We start from the raw sequence: 22,558 nt of genomic DNA on the forward strand, positions 1-22,558 counted from the left end.
CCGCAACGGGAGAGGCCACAACAGTGAGAGGCCCGCATACCGCAAAAAGAAAAAAAAAAAAAAAATATTTCTATCTGACAGAATCTGTTTATAACAACACCTTATTAGAGTATTTAACGTTAGTCTAACATGACTTTTTGTTATCAGAATGACATGTAATCTATTATATTCTTTATAAGTAAATATATAAGCATCACAGCAAGCCCAGTTTCTCCCCTCAATTCAGGAGCAGGATAAATAAAGGCAGCTGGGGATCTTAAACTTTTGGTAATCTCTATATAAACCTTCTCAATGTCTCAAAACATTTTTTCCTCAAAAGTCATTTAAAAAATGTATCATACCTGACACTGGGTAAATTTCACAGGTATAGACACGCAATAACCTCAGACAACAGGTACCCACAAAGCGTAGTCTTTCTAAATCTAGAAGTGTGGCTGTAAACTGGAATCCTTTTAATCCTCTTAGTTCTTCAACTCCTAAGACTAAGGTGGTCCAGCTCCAGTGAAGAATACTCAACAATGACTCAAAACATTCCTAATCCAGAATATGAAAAAATAGATAACAATTAGTTCAAATGGTACCATAGGTTGAATCAAATGGAAAGATGACATTCAACTTGAAAAGTATACTTTGAAGTTTGTACTGAGTTTTGGTAGCCCAAATAATAGACATTCTATTAGTTCATTCATTACATTACCATTAGGAATATCTTTGACAAAAAAGGTAAAGTAGTTAGGCATCTATAAAAACAACATTCTTCAATATTTACCTATTTAAAAATACATTTTTAAGTTAAAGAATTTAAAAAACTTTTTAAGTTTTAAGTTGCTACCAACCTATCTAGTTTATCATATAAATAAAGTAAAAAGAGAAAAACACTTATAAACACTTATAAACATGTTTACTTGAAAGAAAAATTAAACTCTATATTGTCAATGTAGTATTATGTATATAAACTAAAAGTATTTTAAGCATTTTAATAATCTTTGAATATAATAAAGTATTCCAGTATTAGATATCAGTGACAATAACAAATAAGTTATTTTTTGTCTACATATTAAATTTTACAATACAAACTATAGCCAAATCTTGATAAACAAGTTAACAGAAGTTTTAAATTGACTAGAAAATACAAAAACACACTTATTTGGATCTTTAAAAATTCTAGAATATGAGTTTAGGGTGGTGAGCATCCCTTGCCATTCTAGTTGGCCTGTGGGTTTTATCATGCTTATGATGACAGATACTTGATGAATCTCAAAGTAAAGCACTTATTCCCTCATCTCCACCAAATATCAGTCCTCTGGTGTGGCAAAACCAAGAATAAAGGTCTGTACTTTAACACTGTAAAGAAGTGAATGAGTAAGTTTCTTATACAAAGATTACAATTACCTAATGACCACAAAATCACTTAGACATAAATATAAAAGAATTACTATACACAGATAAAAGAGATCACTGAAAAAGACATAACAGAGGCAAAGATACTTATTTGGATCAAAAGATACCAAACTGATCTTAATACTAAAAGGATGCCAAGGTGCCAAGGAGCCAAAGCTCTTAAGAGCCTCTTATTCAAAGCACACCCTCTGTTGGAAGATGAATTTGACATGATATATCAAAATTTAAATGAGCCCACCTCCAGTAGAAATATTCACAGAAGTACGCAAGTATCAAAGACACATATGTACAGACATGGATATACAGTCGGTCCTCTGTATTCACAGGTTTTGCATCTGCAGATTCAACCAACCAGGGATCGAAAATATTCAGAAAAGAAAAAGTTCCAGAAAGTTCCAAAAAGCAAAACTTGAATCACTGCCAGCTATTTACATAGCATTTACATTGTATTAGGTATTATATGTAAGCTGGAGATGATTTAAAGTACACAGGAGGATGAGTGTAGGTTATATGCAAGCACTGTGCTATTTTATATAATGGACTTGAGCATCCAGGAATTTTGGTATCTGAGGAATTGTGAGGAACCAATTCCTCCTCAAATACCAAGGGACAACTGTAATAGTGAAAAATGAGAAATAAACAGTCCTCTGGTAGGAATAGAACTGGATAAATTAGAGTACACCATTCTACGGAATACTAAGCAAACATTAAAAATATTCAGATAGAGCCAAATGTATTAACATGGAATATATCCATAGTGTATTTGATGAAATTTTTATCATTAATCCAGAGAAAACCATAATTCGAAAAGATATATGTACCCCAATGTTCACAGCAGCCCTAGTGCTGCTATTACAGATGAATGGATAAAGAAGGAATGGAATAGAATGGAATGGAATGGAATGAAATATTACTCAGCCATAAAAAAGAATGAAATAATGCCATTTGCAGCAACATGGATGGACCTAGAGATTGTCATACTAACTGAAGTAAGTCAGACAGAGAAAGACAAATATCATATGATATTGCTTATATGTGGAATCTAAAAAAAAAAAAGGATACAAATGAACTTATATACAAAACAGAAACAGACCCATAGACATAGAAAACAAACTTATGGTTACCAAAAGGGAAAAGGGGAGAGGGATAAATTAGGAGTTTGGGATTAGCATATACACACTACTATATATAAAATAGATAACCAACAAAGACCTACTGTATAGCACAGGGAATATACTCAATATTTTGTAATAACCTGTAAGTGAAAAGAATCTAAAAAAAATATATGTATATATATATAAAACTGAATCACTTTGCTCTACATCTGAAACTAACACAGCATTGTAAATCAACTATAATTGAATAAAAAAAAGAAAAGAAAAATCATGTCATTTGTGAAGTGTTTTACTACCACCACTAAAAAAAAAGAAATTTTTAAAAAGTAATAGGCAGAACTTTAAGCATGATCAAAAACAAACAAGAAGACTATATAGCATACAGTAAACAGAGACTAATAAATTTGTTTATGTACAAAAAATAGTCTGGAAGAATATACATCCGAATGGAAACAGCAGTTATATATGGTGATAAAAGGGTGATGGGAAAAGAACTTCAATATAATTTTAGTATAGTTTTAACCCTATTCCCACCAGGGATGTGTATTAGTTTTGTGGTTTAAAAAAAAAACTAAGAAAAAAAGCATTCTCCCTATGCATTTTACTAACATGACAGACGACGAGCTACATTAATAAATCACATTCATATAGAGCCTTACAAATTAAATAGAATTTTTATATCCCTTAACTCAGAAATTCATAATGATGCTATGATATAGTCGAGATAACCTTCCTAAGAGTCCTCAACTAACAAATGAAAGAGCAAGAATTTAATCCAGACTTCCTGAGCTGAAACACCATGGTGTTTCAATTACATCTTATTGGCTTTCCATTCTACACTGGTAACCCAAATGGCATCATGTCTTTAAATGTACGAAGGGGATGGACAGGTAACTCAACAAAGTCCCTAGTTAGATATACGACCCTTCTACTTAATTCTTTAGCATTAAAGTAACATTCTTGGTTAATACCACTCAACTTTTCCTTCACTTTCTAACTCCTTCAGCATGTGTTCATACATAATTTATAAGAAAATTCATCATGTATTTCAGAAATAGCAAGATATGTTAAAATCAGTCAACAACTCTATTTTCCATTATTTAAATGTGCATATTCTTTGGCCTGGGATGTCAAAGCTAATATAAACAAAGCTGAATTATAAAGCTATGCTAAGATAAACTCTTAGAAAAGTGGCTAAGTGCTAAACATCAAAACAAAACTCAGCACTGGACAGAAAAGCTGAAATTTTAAAAAATGGCTTACCACTGAGACAGTTCTTGCAAAAGATCTCTTTAAAATATGTACAGGTTCACTGGTTTGCTGTTTGCCTTTTGAAGCACTGCCATCACTGGTTGGAAGTCTGAAGGTAGCATACACACATAAATTTATGTTGGAAAGTCCACAGACATTTTTCTTCTCAAATATACATTTTTGCAATGGCAAAACAAATTAAACATTTAAGCATTTTTGTTAGGCAAAATCCCAATATGGGGCTTTTTACAAACATTTTCCAATGCTAAGCAAAATTTTTAGCACATAAGTACCTCATCTTCTAAATCTCACCTTTGTAAGACTGGGTAGTAGAAACTCTCTTCTCTTACTAGACAATGTTATGTAACTTATGTTCTCTAGTAATGTTACTATTAAATGCTACCATTAAAGCGTTACTCAACCACTGTACCCAGGAGTAGTCCAAGCAACTTGCTATGTTCATAATACTACATATTACAAATACTGACTATAGCAGATTGTATAAAAACAAACAAAAATATTATCTTGGAAAAAGTGAGGTTATACCATCTAGATTCTTAAAGATATTAGTATAAAAGATATAGAAGACAGAGAATCACTGTTCTAAAGGTATTGCCTTTGATTTTTACTATTTAAAGAATGCCATTTTTTAGTGAGGGTTTATATCTATTTAAATTCTTTAATCTAAAAATTATTGCAGTAATCACCTAGATATAGATGGGCACACACATAGGCATTGTTCCCATATATGTCTCAATTACCATGAAGTAATTAAAATTCTTAAATAATGTTAAATATAATAGTATTATCATATGAGCAAGTTATTGTTTGATATTTTAATTAAAGGTGGAAATTTTTCAGCAGTAAGGGATTTTCCAATTCATTCCATCACAAGATGAACAAGAAATATAAAACTGTAGAAAAAATCAACCAGGCCTACATCTAAAATCCCCAACTAACACTCAGATTTCATTTCTCTAAGACAAATTTTATTAATTTAAAGTTTAGAACATTCTGAAATTGGTAAGAAAATCAATAGATTTAAAAAATGAGTTATTAAAATACTGTTATAGGCATAATACAGATAATCTGAGTCATTAGAGATATTTTATTAAAATTAACTTGAGGTAAAAAAATGTTAAAAAATATACAAAACATAAATTAACTGTTTTTATTAAATGTAGCTAAATGCTTCGAATAATTTCTCCCTTATTATGCCATATATTTTACAATGATCCTAGCTCATTATATTAAAGGAATAAACCATGTTAATTATAAATACGCTAAATACCTGTATAATAATTGAGGTATCTGACCAGCGTTAACATCTGTACCATTATTTGATTTCTTTGAACTCTTAAATTGGAAAACAACCCTAAGAAGAGAAAAAATAACAATGTAACCAAAAACAACACTATTCAAGATTCATGGAAGGAAATGAAAAGTTTAACAATCATGCTTTCAAATCTTACATTACTGAAGAGAGATTCATTCTTCAAGGACAAAAATACACGTAAAAAGATGCTTCTGATTTTAATTCTAGCTCTGAATGCCTTAATGGGTTAAATGAAAGAGTTGAAACTGATTGGGAGCTCCTAGGTGAGTAGCTGCTATGCTCCCTCCCTCCTGGTTAAAACTCAACTTTAACCAGAACAATAAGCTTTTAACAAAGTATTTCAACTTACAGTTTAAAATCTGATTAAATAGATATAACATAAACTTTAGCTTCAAAATGCTATGATATTCCAAGGTTGAATGAACTGTATATGGGAATCATACAGTCCAGGATCAAAGCAGTCTCCTCAGTTCTACCGTACAATCTTAGAGTAAGCTGAAAAGGATACGTTACAACAATAGACTTAATTTATCTTCAGCATTCTACTTGAACATTCAGGAACACAGAATTCACCTCATAAATCAGTCTTCTCTTTTTCTGGTCAGCTCTCTTATGAGCTGAATGAAATTATATGAAATATATGATTACATAACTTCTACCCATTTCAAACAGTTTATGCTCAAGAATAATAAAGAATAAATTGAACTTCTCTTTCACATGAATCAGAGTACACAGTATAGAGAAGGCTGGACTTAGAGTCAAGAAACTCCAGGTCCAAAATTCTTAGAAATGCACAACCTGCCAAGACTGAATCAGGAAGAAATAGAAAATATGAACAGACCAATCACAAGCACTGAAATTGAAACTGTGATCAAAAATCTTCCGACAAACAAAAGCCCAGGACCAGATGGCTTCACAGGCGAATTCTATCAAGCATTTAGAGAAGAGCTAACACCTATCCTTCTGAAACTCTTCCAAAATATAGCAGAGGGAGGAACACTCCCAAACTCATTCTACGAGGCCACCATCACCTTGATACCAAAACCAGACAAGGATGTCACAAAGAAGGAAAACTACAGGCCAATATCACTGATGAACATAGATGCAAAAATCCTCAACAAAATACTAGCAAACAGAATCCAACAGCACATTAAAAGGATCATACACCATGATCAAGTGGGGTTTATTCCAGGAATGCAAGGATTCTTCAATATATGCAAATCAATCAACGTGATACACCATATTAACAAACTGAAGGAGAAAAACCATATGATCATCTCAATAGATGCAGAGAAAGCTTTTGACAAAATTCAACACCCATTTATGATAAAAACCCTGCAGAAAGTAGGCATAGAGGGAACTTTCCTCAACATAATAAAGGCCATATATGACAAACCCACAGCCAGCATCGTCCTCAATGGTGAAAAATTGAAACCATTTCCACTAAGATCAGGAACAAGACAAGGTTGCCCACTCTCATCACTCTTATTCAACATAGTTTTGGAAGTTTTAGCCACAGCAATCAGAGAAGAAAAGGAAATAAAAGGAATCCAAATGGGAAAAGAAGAAGTAAAGCTGTCACTGTTTGCAGATGACATGATACTATACATAGAGAATCCTAAAGATGCTACCAGAAAACTACTAGAGCTAATCAATGAATTTGGTAAAGTTGCAGGATACAAAATTAATGCACAGAAATCTCTGGCATTACTATATACTAATGATGAAAAATCTGAAAGTGAAATCAAGGAAACACTCCCATTTACCATTGCAACAAAAAGAATAAAATATCTAGGAATAAACCTACCTAAGGAGACAAAAGACCTGTATGCAGAAAATTATAAGACACTGATGAAAGAAATTAAAGATGATACAAATAGATGGAGAGATGTACCATGTTCTTGGATTGGAAGAATCAACATTGTGAAAATGACTCTACTACCCAAAGCAATCTACAGATTCAATGCAATCCCTATCAAACTACCAATGGCATTTTTCACAGAACTAGAACAAAAAATTTCACAATTTGTATGGAAACACAAAAGACCCCGAATAGCCAAAGCAATCTTGAGAACGAAAAAAGGAGCTGGAGGAATCAGGCTCCCTGACTTCAGACTATACTACAAAGCTACAGTAATCAAGACAGTATGGTACTGGCACAAAAACAGAAAGATAGATCAATGGAACAGGATAGAAAGCCCAGAGATAAACCCACGCACATATGGTCACCTTATCTTTGATAAAGGAGGCAGGAATGTACAGTGGAGAAAGGACAGTCTCTTCAATAAGTGGTGCTGGGAAAACTGGACAGGGACATGTAAAAGTATGAGATTAGATCACTCCCTAACACCATACACAAAAATAAGCTCAAAATGGATTAAAGACCTAAATGTAAGGCCAGACACTATCAAACTCCTAGAGGAAAACATAGGCAGAACACTCTATGACATAAATCACAGCAAGATCCTTTTTGACCCACCTCCTAGAGAAATGGAAATAAAGACAAAAATAAACACATGGGACCTAATGAAACTTAAAAGCTTTTGCACAGCAAAGGAAACCATAAACAAGACCAAAAGACAACCCTCAGAATGGGAGAAAATATTTGCAAATGAAGCAACTGACAAAGCATTAATCTCCAAAATTTATAAGCAGCTCATGCAGCTCAATAGCAAAAAAACAAACAACCCAATCCAAAAATGGGCAGAAGACCTAAATAGACATTTCTCCACAGAAGATATACAGACAGCCAACAAACACATGAAAGGATGCTCAACATCTTTAATCATTAGAGAAATGCAAATCAAAACTACAATGAGATATCATCTCACACCAGTCAGAATGGCTATCATCAAAAAATCTAGAAACAATAAATGCTGGAGAGGGTGTGGAAAAAAGGGAACACTCTTGCACTGCTGGTGGGAATGTGAATTGGTACAGCCACTATGGAGAACAGTATGGAGGTTCCTTAAAAAACTACAAATAGAACTACCATATGACCCAGCAATCCCACTACTGGGCATATACCCTGAGAAAACCATAATTCAAAAAGAGACATGTACCAAAATGTTCATAGCAGCCCTATTTACAATAGCCCGGAGATGGAAACAACCTAAGTGTCCATCATCGGATGAATGGGTAAAGAAGATGTGGCACATATATACAATGGAATATTACTCAGCCATAAAAAGAAATGAAATTGAGCTATTTGTAATGAGGTGGATGGATCTAGAGTCTGTCACACAGAGTGAAGTAAGTCAGAAAGAGAAAGACAAATACTGTATGCTGACACATATATATGGAATTTAAGAAAAAAAAATGTCATCAAGAACCTAGGAGTAAGACAGGAATAAAGACACAGACCTACTAGAGCATGGACTTGAGGATATGGGGAGGGGGAAGGGTAAGCTGTGACAAAGTGAAAGAGCAGCATGGACATATATACACTACCAAACGTAAGGTAGATAGCTAGTGGGAAGCAGCCGCATAGCACAGGGAGATCAGCTCGGTTCTTTGTGACTGCCTGGAGGGGTGGGATAGGGAGGGTGGGAGGGAGACGCAAAAGGGAGGGGATATGGGAACATATGTATATGTATAACTGATTAAATTTGTAAAATTAAAAAAAAAATATTTTGAGAAAAAAAAAAAAAAAGAAACTCCAGGTCCAGATTTGGTTCTGCCACACAGTAGCCATACAATTTGATGCAAATCATTTCACCTTTTGTCTCTCTATTCCCGAGTGTAAAAACGGGGCTAATAACCACTTCACAAAGTTACTGAGGGCATCAAACAAGATAATATAAATGAAAGTATTTTATAAACTGGGAAGTGCTCTATACTTGAAATTTAAACGGTAAATTTCCCTTTACATTTTATTAAAACTATCACATCTCATATCATTAAGGTTTTGCAATTTATAAAGTATTTTCATAAGCACTGTCAAATTTTATGGCATGTATATATTTCTTTTTCATGGTTTCCAAACTCCCTATCCTTGTCATTTTCCTCTGTATAATTTCTAATTTTGCAAACAAGCTTTTAAACAAGGTAACATCCAGAAATACACACAAATGCCAACTGACAAGAGCAAAGAATACCAGTTCTATTATCTCCACATTCTGTCTTACCTTAATTTGGCATGCGATTATACGAATTTAATTTTTAGCAGGTCATATTATGCTCTAGACCTACAAAGATTTTTTACTCTACTAAAAGACCTCTGAGCTTTCAAAACAATATTCCACTAACAAAAATGGGAGTTGCTTAAGGAATACTTAAACATTCTGCTTACCCATCATCTGTGGTAATAGAAGCTTGTCCATGAGATCCACAGTCACTGCTGGGTCCTGACACTCGAGCCCAGGCTACGTACCACCAGCCAGCTTGCAGGAGGACTGGTTCATCAAACATCATTGCATATTTTTCTCTAAGAGGAAAATTAACATATCAAAGACAATGCCTTTGTACTCCTCTGTTACATACATTTATTTTTTTAAATTCTTTATAAACAAAACATGAAATACACTGTATTATTATAAGATTCTTGTCAAACAACATTAAAAAACCTCTATTTTAAAAAGTTTGGACAAGAACACAAATAATAGTTACTGGTGCTACAGTGATGGTATTACATTTCTTCCTCCTCATCTTGAGTTCTAAAACTTGCTTAAATGTTATAAAGTTTTCATACTAATATAAGACAATTTTTTTTAACTGTTGTTAAAAAAAATGCCAGCTTTGTTGGAAAACTTTGAACTTTAAAGTTCATGTATTCAGTTAAAGTCTTTCGAGAGCTCTGGAGTCAGATGGCCTGAGTTCAAGGCCTGACTTTGTAACTCGCTAGCTGGGTGACCTTGGGGAAGTTACTACTACATCTTCTTTGTGACTTAAGTTTCGTCATCTGAAAATAGGATAAAAACAATATCTAGCTCATAGGCTAGGACTGTTCTGGGAATTGAGTTTAGACAAAGTGTTTAGAACTGAGCCTGTCACACAGTAACTACACAAAAAGTTTATTAAATTAGGAGGAGAGAAAACACATGTATACAAATAAGGGCATCTGATAAAGATATACCCAAGTTACAAAGTTCTAGGTAATAGTGGAAGGAGTGCATATTGCTTGTAGCTGGGACAGAGAGAAGAATAAAGATGTTGAGGAAGGGGAAGACTGTCATGAACAGATCGGCAGGGGTCTGAAAGTACAAAACGGGGTCTGGAAGTGGCCAGGTGTCCAGTTAGGTTAAAGCACTGAGACAGATATAGAAAAGTAGTAGGTGGAAGGTTTAAAAAGACGCTGTGAAAGATTGTGGAAGGCCTTTAATACCAGCCTTAGGGATCTGGGCTTTGTTAGGAGGCAAATGAAGAAAATCTAGATGATTCTCTATACATAAAACCATACACTGTATTTTTGACTCACACAATCATACGCTCAAAAAAGTGATAACAATGGCATCTTAAGGCTTTGTTAAAAATTAATTAATTAATTAACTTTCCTGAAATTGCCCTAATCCTCATTTGTGTATAACATTAAGAAGTTACTGAAACAGTATCTCCTGATATTGGTTAATGCCTAAAGTGAAGAAACAGTCAATTTTTTCTTTAGGTTTACTATTTTGTTCTCAAAAGTATTTGTCTGTTAAAAGTAAACTCAATGCCTTACTACCATTTTCAGAAAATATACATTTTCATTAACAAAAAGCTTATGAATGCCACAGAAGGTTTTCTTAATGTAGCTATCATTGGGAAAGACAGCATACTACCATTATCATGAAGTCCAAATCCGTTCTTTTTCTCATCATAATATTCCCTGATTCAAATCACTAACTTGTCATAACAGTCTTGAGATAATTCTTAAAATCGAAGTCTCTTCGTTATTTAACGAACCTTCATAAATAAACATCCTGATTCTGGTTACCTCCTGAGAGGTTTCAGTAAAGCTGGCCACCTCTCCAAGCATGTTATAATCAAGCAAATACTATAGGCTTGGTGTCAGAGCATACAGGTGATTTGAAGTACAACCCACTATGACTATTTGACACAGTTTACATAACGTTACCGGTAGTAAATAATTGTACTGCATCACTAGAACACTAGCATACATGGTGTTCTCTAAGTGATGCATGAAAATATGTGTGCAAAATATATGTATATTTCCATCTTCAATGTAGAAACTGTCAATTTATCTTGTGAAATACAAATATGAAGGATACTATTAGTTTTAATGTAGCATTGTTAAAAGCAACAGTTATGTTACCTAGTATATAATTTAGTTTCTTAAGCATCTGATCACAGATTATTTAAAACTTTCTCTTTAAATTGTGTTATTCACTTATAATAAATATGTCATGTTAAGTATGCAAGGATTACACTGAATACTGAAGAAATCTTTACCTAGCAGCACAGTCATAAGCCAACACATCAGTCTCTGCAAGAAGGTCTCCATCAGTTTCATGATCTCCTCCATCAGGACCTAACTCAAACAGCTGGGGAGAGGAGAAAAACATATTGTGCCCAGTCACTCAGTCATGCAGGTCTGCTGAATAATATGTTTATAATTTTGTGTCTCCAGTATATGCTGGACACTACAGAATGTAAAAGAGTACCTGTTTTTAAAAAAAATGTTATTAGTGAAATGTACAAATCTATATATCTAAATTAAGAAACACATGTCTTATGGTCTGTATTAACCTCAGTTTTCCTTATTTTATATATTCGCCTACTTATAGCAAATGCTCCAAAAATGTTCTGTACCAGATATAAACATCTGAAGGTGAGAGAACTCTAAGTTCTAAGTGAGCTTCCAAATGTAGTAGAATTTTGCTTCAACACATAACTAGCTGTGAGATCCTAGGACCCAGTTTCCTCATCCATTAAAGGGAGATGGACACTAGCAGTGCCTACTTCATTGTAATTGTGAGAATTAAGTGAAACGATACTTGTGTTGGGCCTCCCTGGTGGCGCAGTGGTTAAGAGTCCGCCTGCCGATGCAGGGGATACGGGTTCGTGCCCCGGTCTGGGAGGATCCCATATGCCGCGGAGCGGCTGGGCCCGTGAGCCATGGCCGCTGGGCCTGCGCATCCGGAGCCTGTGCTCCGCAACGGGAGAGGCCACAACAGTGAGAGGCCCATATACCGCAAAAAGAAAAAAAAAAAAAAAAAAAAAAAAAAGTGAAACGATACTTGTGGAACACTTAGAAAAATACCCAGTGGGGGAAAAAAAAGGCTAGAAAAATAGTAGCTGAGGAATAATAGAAGGAGAGGATCCTTAAGAAAACAGGTAACAAAAAATAGCTCAAATGGCATGGGAAAAGGAGATAGAAAGAGTAAGGGGGGAAAAAAACAGTTATAAAAAAGGGGGAGGACCGCAGAGGACAGGAAAAGAATAAAAGAAGATATCCAATAGGAAAAGTTATGAAATTAAGTGAAAGTAAATGAGAATTATGAGGAAGGGATCTTTTCTTTTAAAAAAATGGACTAATACATATTTTTAAAATCCTTATTTCTCTTGACGATTATAGTAGGTGAACTACAAGAAAGGTGAGGAAAAGCCTAAGAAGGAAGAGACAGGGACATTAAAACTTACTGGACAATTACTCTGTTCGAGGTCTCCATTTTTCAACTATATATGCTAATAGTCTAAAAATCTGTCTCCACCTCAGATCCTAGTCTGCGCCTGGGATTCCCCGGGCAGCTCAACCTCCCCAGTTGTAAGGTGACTCATCTCTCCTGCCTCCTGCCTTCCCGGCTCTGATTAATGGCACTATCATTCACCTACTCACTCAGATTAAAAACCCTGGGAGAATCCTTTTTTCCAAATCTCTCCACCAGCACTGTATCTCTCCTATTGCTGGTACCAAAGCTCGTCAGTGCAACCAGTGTTAGCAGTGTTACGAGCTGGAAGAGTTCAATATGAACTAATTAGTTCTTCTCTCCACTCTCTCCTTGCTCTAACCCATACTCCACAAAGTTAAGGGTTTTTGCTTTTCTTGAATAACCCACAGCAGTCTTTTTAAAATGAGTATCTGATTAGAATACTTCCTTAATCTAAAAGTCTTCAATGGTTTCTCTTCTTCTTTGAGCATGATATAAAGGTCCTTAAATGATTTGCCCCTAACTTGGCTCCCCTGTTTATGTTCAACAAATAATTTTGAACACATACTGTGTGCCAGGCAGGGTTCTAAGAACCGGGCATACAGGGGTGAACAATGCAAACAAAAAAGAGGGGCGGGGGGGGCTACTGGAAGTAAGTCTGTGGTAAGGGAGAGGATTTACAGTTTTAAATAGGCTCACCAAGGAGTCACGATCTTAAGGTAAAGAGGAAGTGAGCCTTGCAGGTATCAGAGTGAAGAGCTGCCGTCAGAGGGAGTAAGTAGCAAGTGTGAAGGTCCTGAGGTCTGACTATGCCTGGCACGTGTGAGGAACAAGGGTCGGTCAGTATGGCTAGGTCAGAGTGAAGCAACTAGTATAACATAAGGTCAGAGTGGTGATGGAAGTCAGTTCTGATGGTGCTTTGCAGGCCCTTGTAAGGCCCTGGTTTTTATTCTAATACTAGAAGACACTGCAGGAATCTGAACAGAGGAGTGGCATACCCTGGTGTACGTTCTAAGAGCATCACTCTGCTATGTTGAGAACAGACCGAAGGGAGCAAGGACAGAAGCAGATACAAATTGGGAGGCTACTGTAATGCTCCAAGCAGCTGTGGTTTGGACCAACTTGGTACCAGGGGCAGTTTTTAGAAGTGGTTAGATCGTGGATTTATTTTCAAAGTGCAGCCAACAATATTTGCTGTGAGAGTGGATGTGGGGTGTGAAAGAAAGAGGGAAGGCAAGGATGACTCCAAGGTTTTTGGCCTAAGCAACTGGAAGAACGAAGTTATCTCTATTCTGAGTCAGTTAACTGGGATGGGGAAGGACAAGAGAACAGCAGGTTTAGAGAGATGGTCAGAAGCCTAGTTTTGAGTATGTTGCATCCCAAATACCTGTAAGCTATCCACATGGAGATGCAGAGTAGGCAGTTGTATATATATCTTTGGAGGTCTATTAAGTGTGAGAGTGATAAGAGAAAAAATACTTAAAGCCGTAAGGCTGAATCACCGAGGGGGTGAGTAGACTTGAAAAAGACGTCCACGACTGAGTTCCGGCACTGCCGCGTTTAGAGGTCGGGAAGATGATGAGTGGCCAGCAGGAGACTAAGAAGAGCGGCCAGGGAGATGGGAGGAAAATGAAGTGTGGTGCCCTGGGAGCCACGTGAAGAAACCGTATCGAAGAAGAGCTGGACTGGATTAACTTCTGTAGACTGGTTAAGGAAGATAAGGCCTGAGACTACAGCAGTATTTCACTGAGAAGTTTTTAAGAAGCCTGCTACTGAAGTTAAGGCACAAAGTGCACTTGTCCCTCTCACTTTAAGAGCAAAATCGGATGATGTGACAACAGAAAATTCAAGCTATTAGTGAATTTTCAGACTGAGCACGTCCTTTGCTTATAACTGTTGCCCTTTCTGAGATGAATAGTGCAGTAAACTTAGGACTTCTGATTGTTTTTGACTCTCTACCAGATGGAATCCATCCCCTTACTCACTTCATCCCTGGTCCCCATGCCTGTGGTGATGATGTCTGTTTACACAGTATTTGGCAGTAAAAATGCTAAAAACTTTTTAAAGCTACATCAGAATGCCCCTGCATCTTATCATTAAAACGGCTACAATGGGCTTCCCTGGTGGCGCAGTGGCTGAGAATCTGCCTGCCGATGCAGGGGACACGGGTTCGAGCCCTGGTCTGGGAAGATCCCACATGCCGTGGAGCAACTAGGCCCGTGAGCCACAATTACTGAGCCTGCGCGTCTGGAGCCTGTGCTCCGCAACAAGAGAGGCCACGACAGTGAGAGGCCCGTGCACCGCGATGAAGAATGGCCCCCACTTGCCACAACTGGAGAAAGTCCTGGCACAGAAACGAAGACCCAACACAGCCAAAAATAAATAAATAAAATTAAAACGGCTACAAGAAAGTAGGCACATACAAAGGTGCCTTCTATAAAATAATAAATTAAGTCAAAATAACTTATCTTCAAACACAAAAGGCAACAGTGCGAATGAACTGCTTTACCTTAATTTTAGCGGTATATTCTCCTCTACCTCCAAACAGACCGAGACCACCAAGTAAAATGTCTGTGTCAGCACTAAAACGTATAGCTTCTACCGAGTGAGCAGAGTAACCCCAGCCTCCTCCATGACCTAAAAGATGCAAATGATAACTTATGCTTTAAAATATCCATACATTTCATTTATAAGACAATATTTCCTAAACATAAATATACATACTTTCAAACCTGTTTACTACACTATAATCTTCTTTGGAATAAACCTTCATTACTGCTTGAGTCTCCTCCTCTGTACTTGCAACACCCATCTTTAAATCCTGCATAGTTGCCAAGGTATCAAGACAACCTACAAGCAAACAAACAAAAATTAAACTCCCTAAATTAAAACTTCCCCGAGTACTTATAATATGAGATGCTGGAGGGGATAAATGAAAACAATAAATTCTGAATGTGCTCAACAAATTTATTCCAAGCTTTAACATTTCATGGAAGATACTTTTACAGCCAATAAAAATTACCCTCTGCCTGGGTAATTATCATATTTAAACATAAGCTATATGACAATGTTTCACACAAAACTATCTCTCTGAAAAGTTGGAATAGCTTAATCTTTGAGCCCCTACAAGGTTCTTCCTTTTATCAAACTCTCTGAATCACTTTAGATTGATTCTTAAAGTACTATTTGAGGAAGACACAGTAGCCTGAGATAACCTTAATCGGTGATAATTTTGGATGTTTACAATGGCTACCAGATGTTGTAAAAGTGCTATGTCTCAAATCATTTAATTAGAAGTGAAGTTGATGTGCTGTGGAAAACTATTATGGAAGAAGAAACAGAAGCGGTAACTATAAAATTCATATCATATTTTATAGAATTTATTTTAAATAATGTATAAAAATTAAATATTATAATTATACATTTGAATATTTAACCTACATCACTAAAGTTTATATATTCAAGTTAAGCAAAAACATTATTTTACAAGATACATATTAGGAAAATTATATTCAGGGCTGCTTTATATTTGGGCATATATGAATCGTTCAGGTTGTTGGTGTAAGTCTGATGTACTGTTTTCTGTAGGGTAAACCTCTTAAAGTTAGAGGATTTAACTTATTTTGCACCTAGCATATTACTGTTTAACAAACATGACAGAATGATATACAAATATAAATACTCTTAAAAAAAATCCTCAGCACACATTAATGAAAATTAGCTGATCACCAAATACCAACCCTACCTAGAATGTGCAAAGCTGCATGAGACCGGGTGGTGAGAGCCCTTGATCCCGTTGGTAAGGCAAGTTCAGGACTTAGAATACTACATCGGGACTGCATGTCTGCTGCAGAGGGAAATCGGGCATCAGCAACCACTGCATTGTAACACCACAGTTCTCTAGTGTTTGGTCGAAACCTTGCAAGAAAGAGAATAATTTCAGTATAATAAAACCCGTGAAGTATAATTGACAATACAAAGAGAATAATACGGCCAGCTTAAACAGGACAAAACGTAGCTCATGACTTTCCATATCTGAGCTAAAGATATAAATAAAGTGATTATGTCACTATAAATGAAATAATTCGAACAAAACAGTAATATAGATCACATTTCATGAATAACAGAGCAACAGTATACTTAAAAGTATAATGTGGGGCTTCCCTGGTGGTGCAGTGGTTGAGAGTCCGCCTGCCGAGGCAGGGGACATGGGTTCGTGCCCCGGTCCAGGAAGATCCCACATGCCGCGGAGTGGCCGGGCCCGTGAGCCATGGCCACTGAGCCTGCGCGTCCTGAGCCTGTGCTCCGCAACGGGAGGGGCCACAACAGTGAGAGGCGCGCGTACAGCAAAAAAAAAAAAAAAAAGGTATCAAACAATATAAACCAAACCTAATACTTGTGACCCATAGAGAAGGTTAGTGGGATTTGGTATGGGGGAAGAAAAAGATTTGGAGAAGGACATCATTTTTCCTGTTTGTATTTTTGCTTTGCTTTTTAAAAAATAACAACACAGATTCATGTGTTAGTTTTGTAAGTTTTGCAACGGGCAATAAAATTGCTATTAATATTTATCTGCTCTTTTCAAATGTTAAAAGTTTCTAATTGTTCAGGAGAAGTTATTGTTAAGAATACAAAAGGAGGCAGACTCAGGCCGGAAGGAAAGTCAAAGTAAGCTAATACTGAATCTGCAATGTCTGTGACAGCTGTAAAATGCACGTACCCTACTGAAAAACACAAAGGACACAAAGCAGCCAGAAGTCAGGATAAAGGAACAAACTCTCCACCTTCCAGCTGTTTTACTCAAACATAGGAGGAGACTGTCCTTCATCTTTTAATCTCTGTTTTAGAATAAAGGGTAAATGATCAAGGACCTGGCAAGCATTTGAGATCATCTGTGCCCACTGCTACCACATGTGAAAAAGGCAAGGTTCAAGTAATCGGATACCGCACTTTGGAGTTCTGTTAAGACCCCAGGGAAATGATTCTAGTTATACTGTTAGAATCTACTTCTACTGTTCTCTCTAATTTAGAGAATGCATTTCTAATTTAGTAAATGTATCCAGAAACAAATTCCGTACTGCCAGTTTCTACTTTATTTTGTTAATTCAAATTTACTTCATTTAAAAATAAAACATATAGGGGTCATAGAAAATCAAACATCAATTGAAACCTAGGTCCAAACCAGAGCTTGCTCTTTGGTAACTAAGTCTCTTGTACATTGACTTCCAATCAGTAAATAATTGAGGACAATTCTATTTTTACATCATTTGTTTCTCTACCCCCTCTGTTCCACTGTGACCACTCTAATTCTGGTTCTCAGTACCTCATGTCTTCATAAGAATCACTATAACACGACTCACCTCTAGTCTCTTGTTATCTAATCTACCCTGTACATTGCTGCTAGGGAGACCTAAAAGCACTACTCAACTCAATTCTGGCCTCCAAGTCTTCCCACAAAATGCCCAAGTGAGATAGCAAGCTTGCGAGCAACCTGGGAAGCACTCTAATTCCTTCACTAGGAATCAGGCCTCAGGACTGACAGAAAACATGGCTTTTTTAGACTGGGATGGCTGGTGGAAATGAAAGCAGGAATGGGCAGAAGAAAGAAGACAGAGGAAGTCTTCCCTCTCCTCACCCATTCCACTTCAACCTTTCCACTTACCTGGATTCCTACTAAGGCTGGCCAAATAAACAATGCAAGGGGGAAAAAACGGTTAAGTCCTGTGATGAGCCACTCTGGTAAGGGCAGTGTACACGCCCTATGAGCATTCAAAGCGACAAATCTGAGGATAACTCTTTCCTTTACTCATTATATGTGTATAAAGCACCATAATAAATTTTAAACAAGTTACAATATAATTTCTTGAATCGCCTGTGTACCTGTATCCATCTCTACATTTTTATAGTTTCCAGAGTTTGATAACCCTGTATATTTCTCTACCAATATGGGGATTTTGTTACATACATTCCTAAAGGGCAAGCGCATTGATCATATTTATTCTGTATTGTCTTTGGCATAATTTCTTCTACATAGCTGGTAATGATTAGATATTTACGGGACCAGGAAATAGAGTGAATTCTACACAACACAGACAAGAATGCTGACCGACTAAAAATAATTAACAAGAGGACTCTGGAGAGTAAAATTTCTTATTATAATGAGAGTAGCAAAGCCTTCTACAGCACCTGCTATGTGCCTCTACCCTAAGTTCTCATAACAGCCTATAAGGTACCATTATACCTATTTTATAAATGACAAAAGTAAGGCACACAGAGTCAAAGTAACTTCTCCACAGCAACACAGAAAGCAAAGTGTGCAGCTGGAATAAACCTAGGCACTCTGGCTCAGAATTCATGCTTTTAACCACTACACTAAAGGTAGCAAGAGTAAAGGTCCCCAAGAGTCACTGCGATAGAAGTGTAGTTAACAGTTAAATAGGAGAGTTCTCATCTATGCAAAGTCTGCCTATACATGACTTTTATATTCCACAAAAGTACAATTTGATCCAAACTTATTTATTACTCTATTTTATAAACAGAGAAGCTTACCTCCAAATGACATCATACACAGGATCAAGACACACACCAAATCCTTGCAGATCCTCTTGTTCAGAGTCATTAAACGTTTTACAACTCCCATCCACTTTATTTATCAGAAGACACTTAAATGGAGGAGGTTCTGATATAGAAGCAGGTACCAAGCCTTAGGACAAAGTATTTATATATTTTAAAGATGCATTACCTTTTTATATTCCCCGAACTTATAAGATAAGCATTTCCTATAAGGTAAGTATTATTACTATCTCCATTTTACAGAAGAAGACACTGAGACTGAGGGATTTAAGTAACTAAAAACCTTTAAGTAGCAGAATTTGGACTAAAACCTCAGACTGTCTAAGTCCACAACACATGCCCTTAATTTCTACACAATACTACTCTATTATATAATTATTCATGATATCATGGACACAAGTATAAATCGACACCTTGGTCTCAATGAAACGTCCAAGTTTGATTTATGTAACCCTCCATAAAACTAATTTCCATCATTTATCTGACAACAACCAACACAGAAAAATTCCTCTTTCCGATACACTGCATGGGCTTTCTACCACTACAAGTTAGCTCATGTTTCCACGACTCTCTAGCTTATAAGTACTTTGGTTTCTACTTTCCTAATTACTTCATTCTTCCAGCACATAGATACATATAAACATAGACACTTAGAAGCTTCTTTTAAACTTCTTCAAACAGAAGAAAACCAAAAGCTACAGGACTACATCTCATAATAGGGAAAGATGACCGTTTACTATCAAGGCTATTTTGGAGGGACATTTGCTTGTTTGAGGTATTACCTATGATGTGTTTACTGGCAAAAATTTCTGATGTAGCGAGCACATGCGAATTAATAAGTGCTTCATCAATTCGTAAGAAAGTCTGGTCCCCACTTGCACCTATCCAGGTAGCTTTTCTTCCATATTTTGATCCAATGTTAGGCATGGGAGCTGGTTTTGCATTCCAATATGGCACATCCAAAATTGGTCTACCCAGTTGTCCTTTCTAAAAGATTAAATAAATCGTATTAACAATATTACTGGATAAACAATTTATAATATTTTATAAAGTTAAGGAAACAGTAGACAAAAATAGCTCTATGAGACATTATTCTTCATCAGTTGTTAGCTATATTTTTTAATAAATGAAATTCATGTGAAATTTGGACCAAACATTTACAAAGGAGTAAAATAATTTCTACTATTCTTAGGAATTCTCTCCCTAATAAACCACATAGTAATGATTAAAAAAATAATAATACAGTTGAAATATTTCTCCATGTAAGAAATCTCCCTGAAATACTGTGATTGTCTTTACCAACATTTAAATGAAAAGTATAATAAATACACAATATGTTAAAAAGTTGGTAATACAAATTGTTCATTTAAAAAGTCACTTTGTTATTTTAAGTTGACAGTACAATAAAATGTCACTCTCGAACTCAGTCTAAAAATATTTGGGTAAAAGGCCAAAATAATGAATACTGCCACTGTGAATACAATTAGGAAATTACATATTTTTCACATGATCATGTGTTAGTAAGTTATTTCATTTATTTTTCAAGATAGAGAGCAGAATCATTATGATGTCTTAAGTAAGTAACTGTGAACTCACTTAAAAAGTATGGCTGTCTCTAGGTACCTGGTTAGGTAAGAGTAATAGGAAGTTTCTCACTACCAAGCGAGTAGCTGTAAAAGAATGTTAATGTTGGATTGGGAAATATTCACCCACCCGTGGCTCAGGAGCTCTCTCTCTCTCTCCTAGCATTCCCCTTCCACAACCCGCTGGAAGGCAGACAATGCTGCACCACAGCAGCCAGGGTTCACTACAAGTAACGGGAACGGGAAATCACAGCAAAACACCCAAAGCATAAGGGAGCCGGGAGCCCTGCAAACAAACACTGCCACAAACTGACTGCAAAAGCAACAGAGCTTCAACCCCTGGGTTGAACCAACGGAGGGAAAAGTGGCAAGCACAGGATTAGAGAAGCAGCCAAGAAATTTCAATGTTTAGCTCAGCTACTTTCAAGATTCTTATGTTTTGACAAAACAACAACAACAGCATAGAATGTGTACGTCATATTGAGGGGTATATTATGCTTTGGGAGCAAAAGAAACTAATTATATTTTTCATTGACCACTGAAATAAATATCTATTCCCCTATCAACCATCTAATGTGAAGAAAAGCAGTCTAAAAATATGATAGTTGCCTGGACAGGCCCCATGGGATTCAGAACATGGTTATAAATAAGCCACATTTAAATACATAGAGGTTCACAGCTACGGCTTCTGGGACTAGAGGACAATGATGATTGCTTGATTCTAAACATTACCATTCACATTCCCTCAAAAACAACATAAAATCCACACAGAGTGGGCCTCCCTGGTAGCGCAGTGGTTAAGAATCCACCTGCCAATGCAGGGGATGTGGGTTTGAGCCCTGGTCCGGGAAGATCCCACATGCCACGGAGCAACTAAGCCCATGCACCACAACTACTGAGCCTGCGCTCTAGAGCCCACAAGCCACAACTACTGAGCCCATGTGCCACAGCTACTGAAGCCCACGTGCCTAGAGCCCGTGCTCCACAACGAGAAGCCACCGCAATGAGAAGCTCACACACTGCAACGAAGAGCAGCCCCTGCTCGCCGCAGCTAGAGAAAACCCGTGCGCAGCGATGAAGACCCAACTCAGCCAAAATTAAATAAATTAATTAATTTAAAAAAACATCCACACAGAGCAAAGAAAACCACACATGACACAAGCCTTCAGCAGTATCAGGAAATAATGGACCTCAGGACTTTTAAGGTGCCTGAAACCAGAGGGTGGAGGTAGGGTGCCGGGCACAGAAGGGGAGGCTCAAGAAGGGAACAGAGGGAAGACTTGGCAAAATCATCCCCCAAGGGAAAACCTGAACCTCTGCGTGAAAATGCCAGATACGGGCAAGGGATTGAAGGTTCACAGTGCCAGCCACAGGAAAAAGGCTTCAAAGTACTCAGGACGATTGCTCACCCATCAGGCTGACAAAAATTAAAAGGTATGAGGGACAACACATGCTGCTGGCAAGGCTGTAGAGAAACAGGCACTCTCGGACACTGATGGTGAGAATGCAAAATAGAGGGGAATTGTTACTATCTAACGAAACTACACAGGCATTAGCCTTCAACCCAGCAATCTTACTTCGAAAAATTTACCTCAGAGGTACACCTCTAACAATATTCATTGTTATTGTTGCAAAATACTAGAAATACTTCTTATTCCAAGCACAAGAAATTGATTTAATAAACTACAAGATATATACACAATTGTACTA

General features: G+C 36.6%; 1 protein-coding gene across 6 annotated transcripts in view; it reads right to left on the reverse strand.

The window, feature by feature from the left end:
* The window catches only part of MYCBP2 (MYC binding protein 2), a 269,886-nt gene that overhangs the window by 132,548 nt on the left and 114,780 nt on the right, over positions 1-22,558 (reverse strand). For all 6 annotated transcript variants that reach the window (XM_060080239.1, XM_060080242.1, XM_060080241.1 and 3 more), the window contains exons 22-31: positions 20,048-20,252; positions 19,242-19,395; positions 16,438-16,610; positions 15,417-15,542; positions 15,202-15,329; positions 11,494-11,585; positions 9,395-9,529; positions 5,059-5,142; positions 3,780-3,876; positions 342-534 (exon numbers count right to left, since the gene is read on the reverse strand). In XM_060080239.1, coding sequence (XP_059936222.1) covers positions 342-534; positions 3,780-3,876; positions 5,059-5,142; positions 9,395-9,529; positions 11,494-11,585; positions 15,202-15,329; positions 15,417-15,542; positions 16,438-16,610; positions 19,242-19,395; positions 20,048-20,252 — 1,387 coding nt within the window. The remainder of the gene's footprint in view (positions 1-341; positions 535-3,779; positions 3,877-5,058; positions 5,143-9,394; positions 9,530-11,493; positions 11,586-15,201; positions 15,330-15,416; positions 15,543-16,437; positions 16,611-19,241; positions 19,396-20,047; positions 20,253-22,558) is intronic.

Source organism: Mesoplodon densirostris, chromosome 17 (assembly GCF_025265405.1).
Source record: "Mesoplodon densirostris isolate mMesDen1 chromosome 17, mMesDen1 primary haplotype, whole genome shotgun sequence".
NCBI lineage: Eukaryota > Metazoa > Chordata > Mammalia > Artiodactyla > Ziphiidae > Mesoplodon > Mesoplodon densirostris.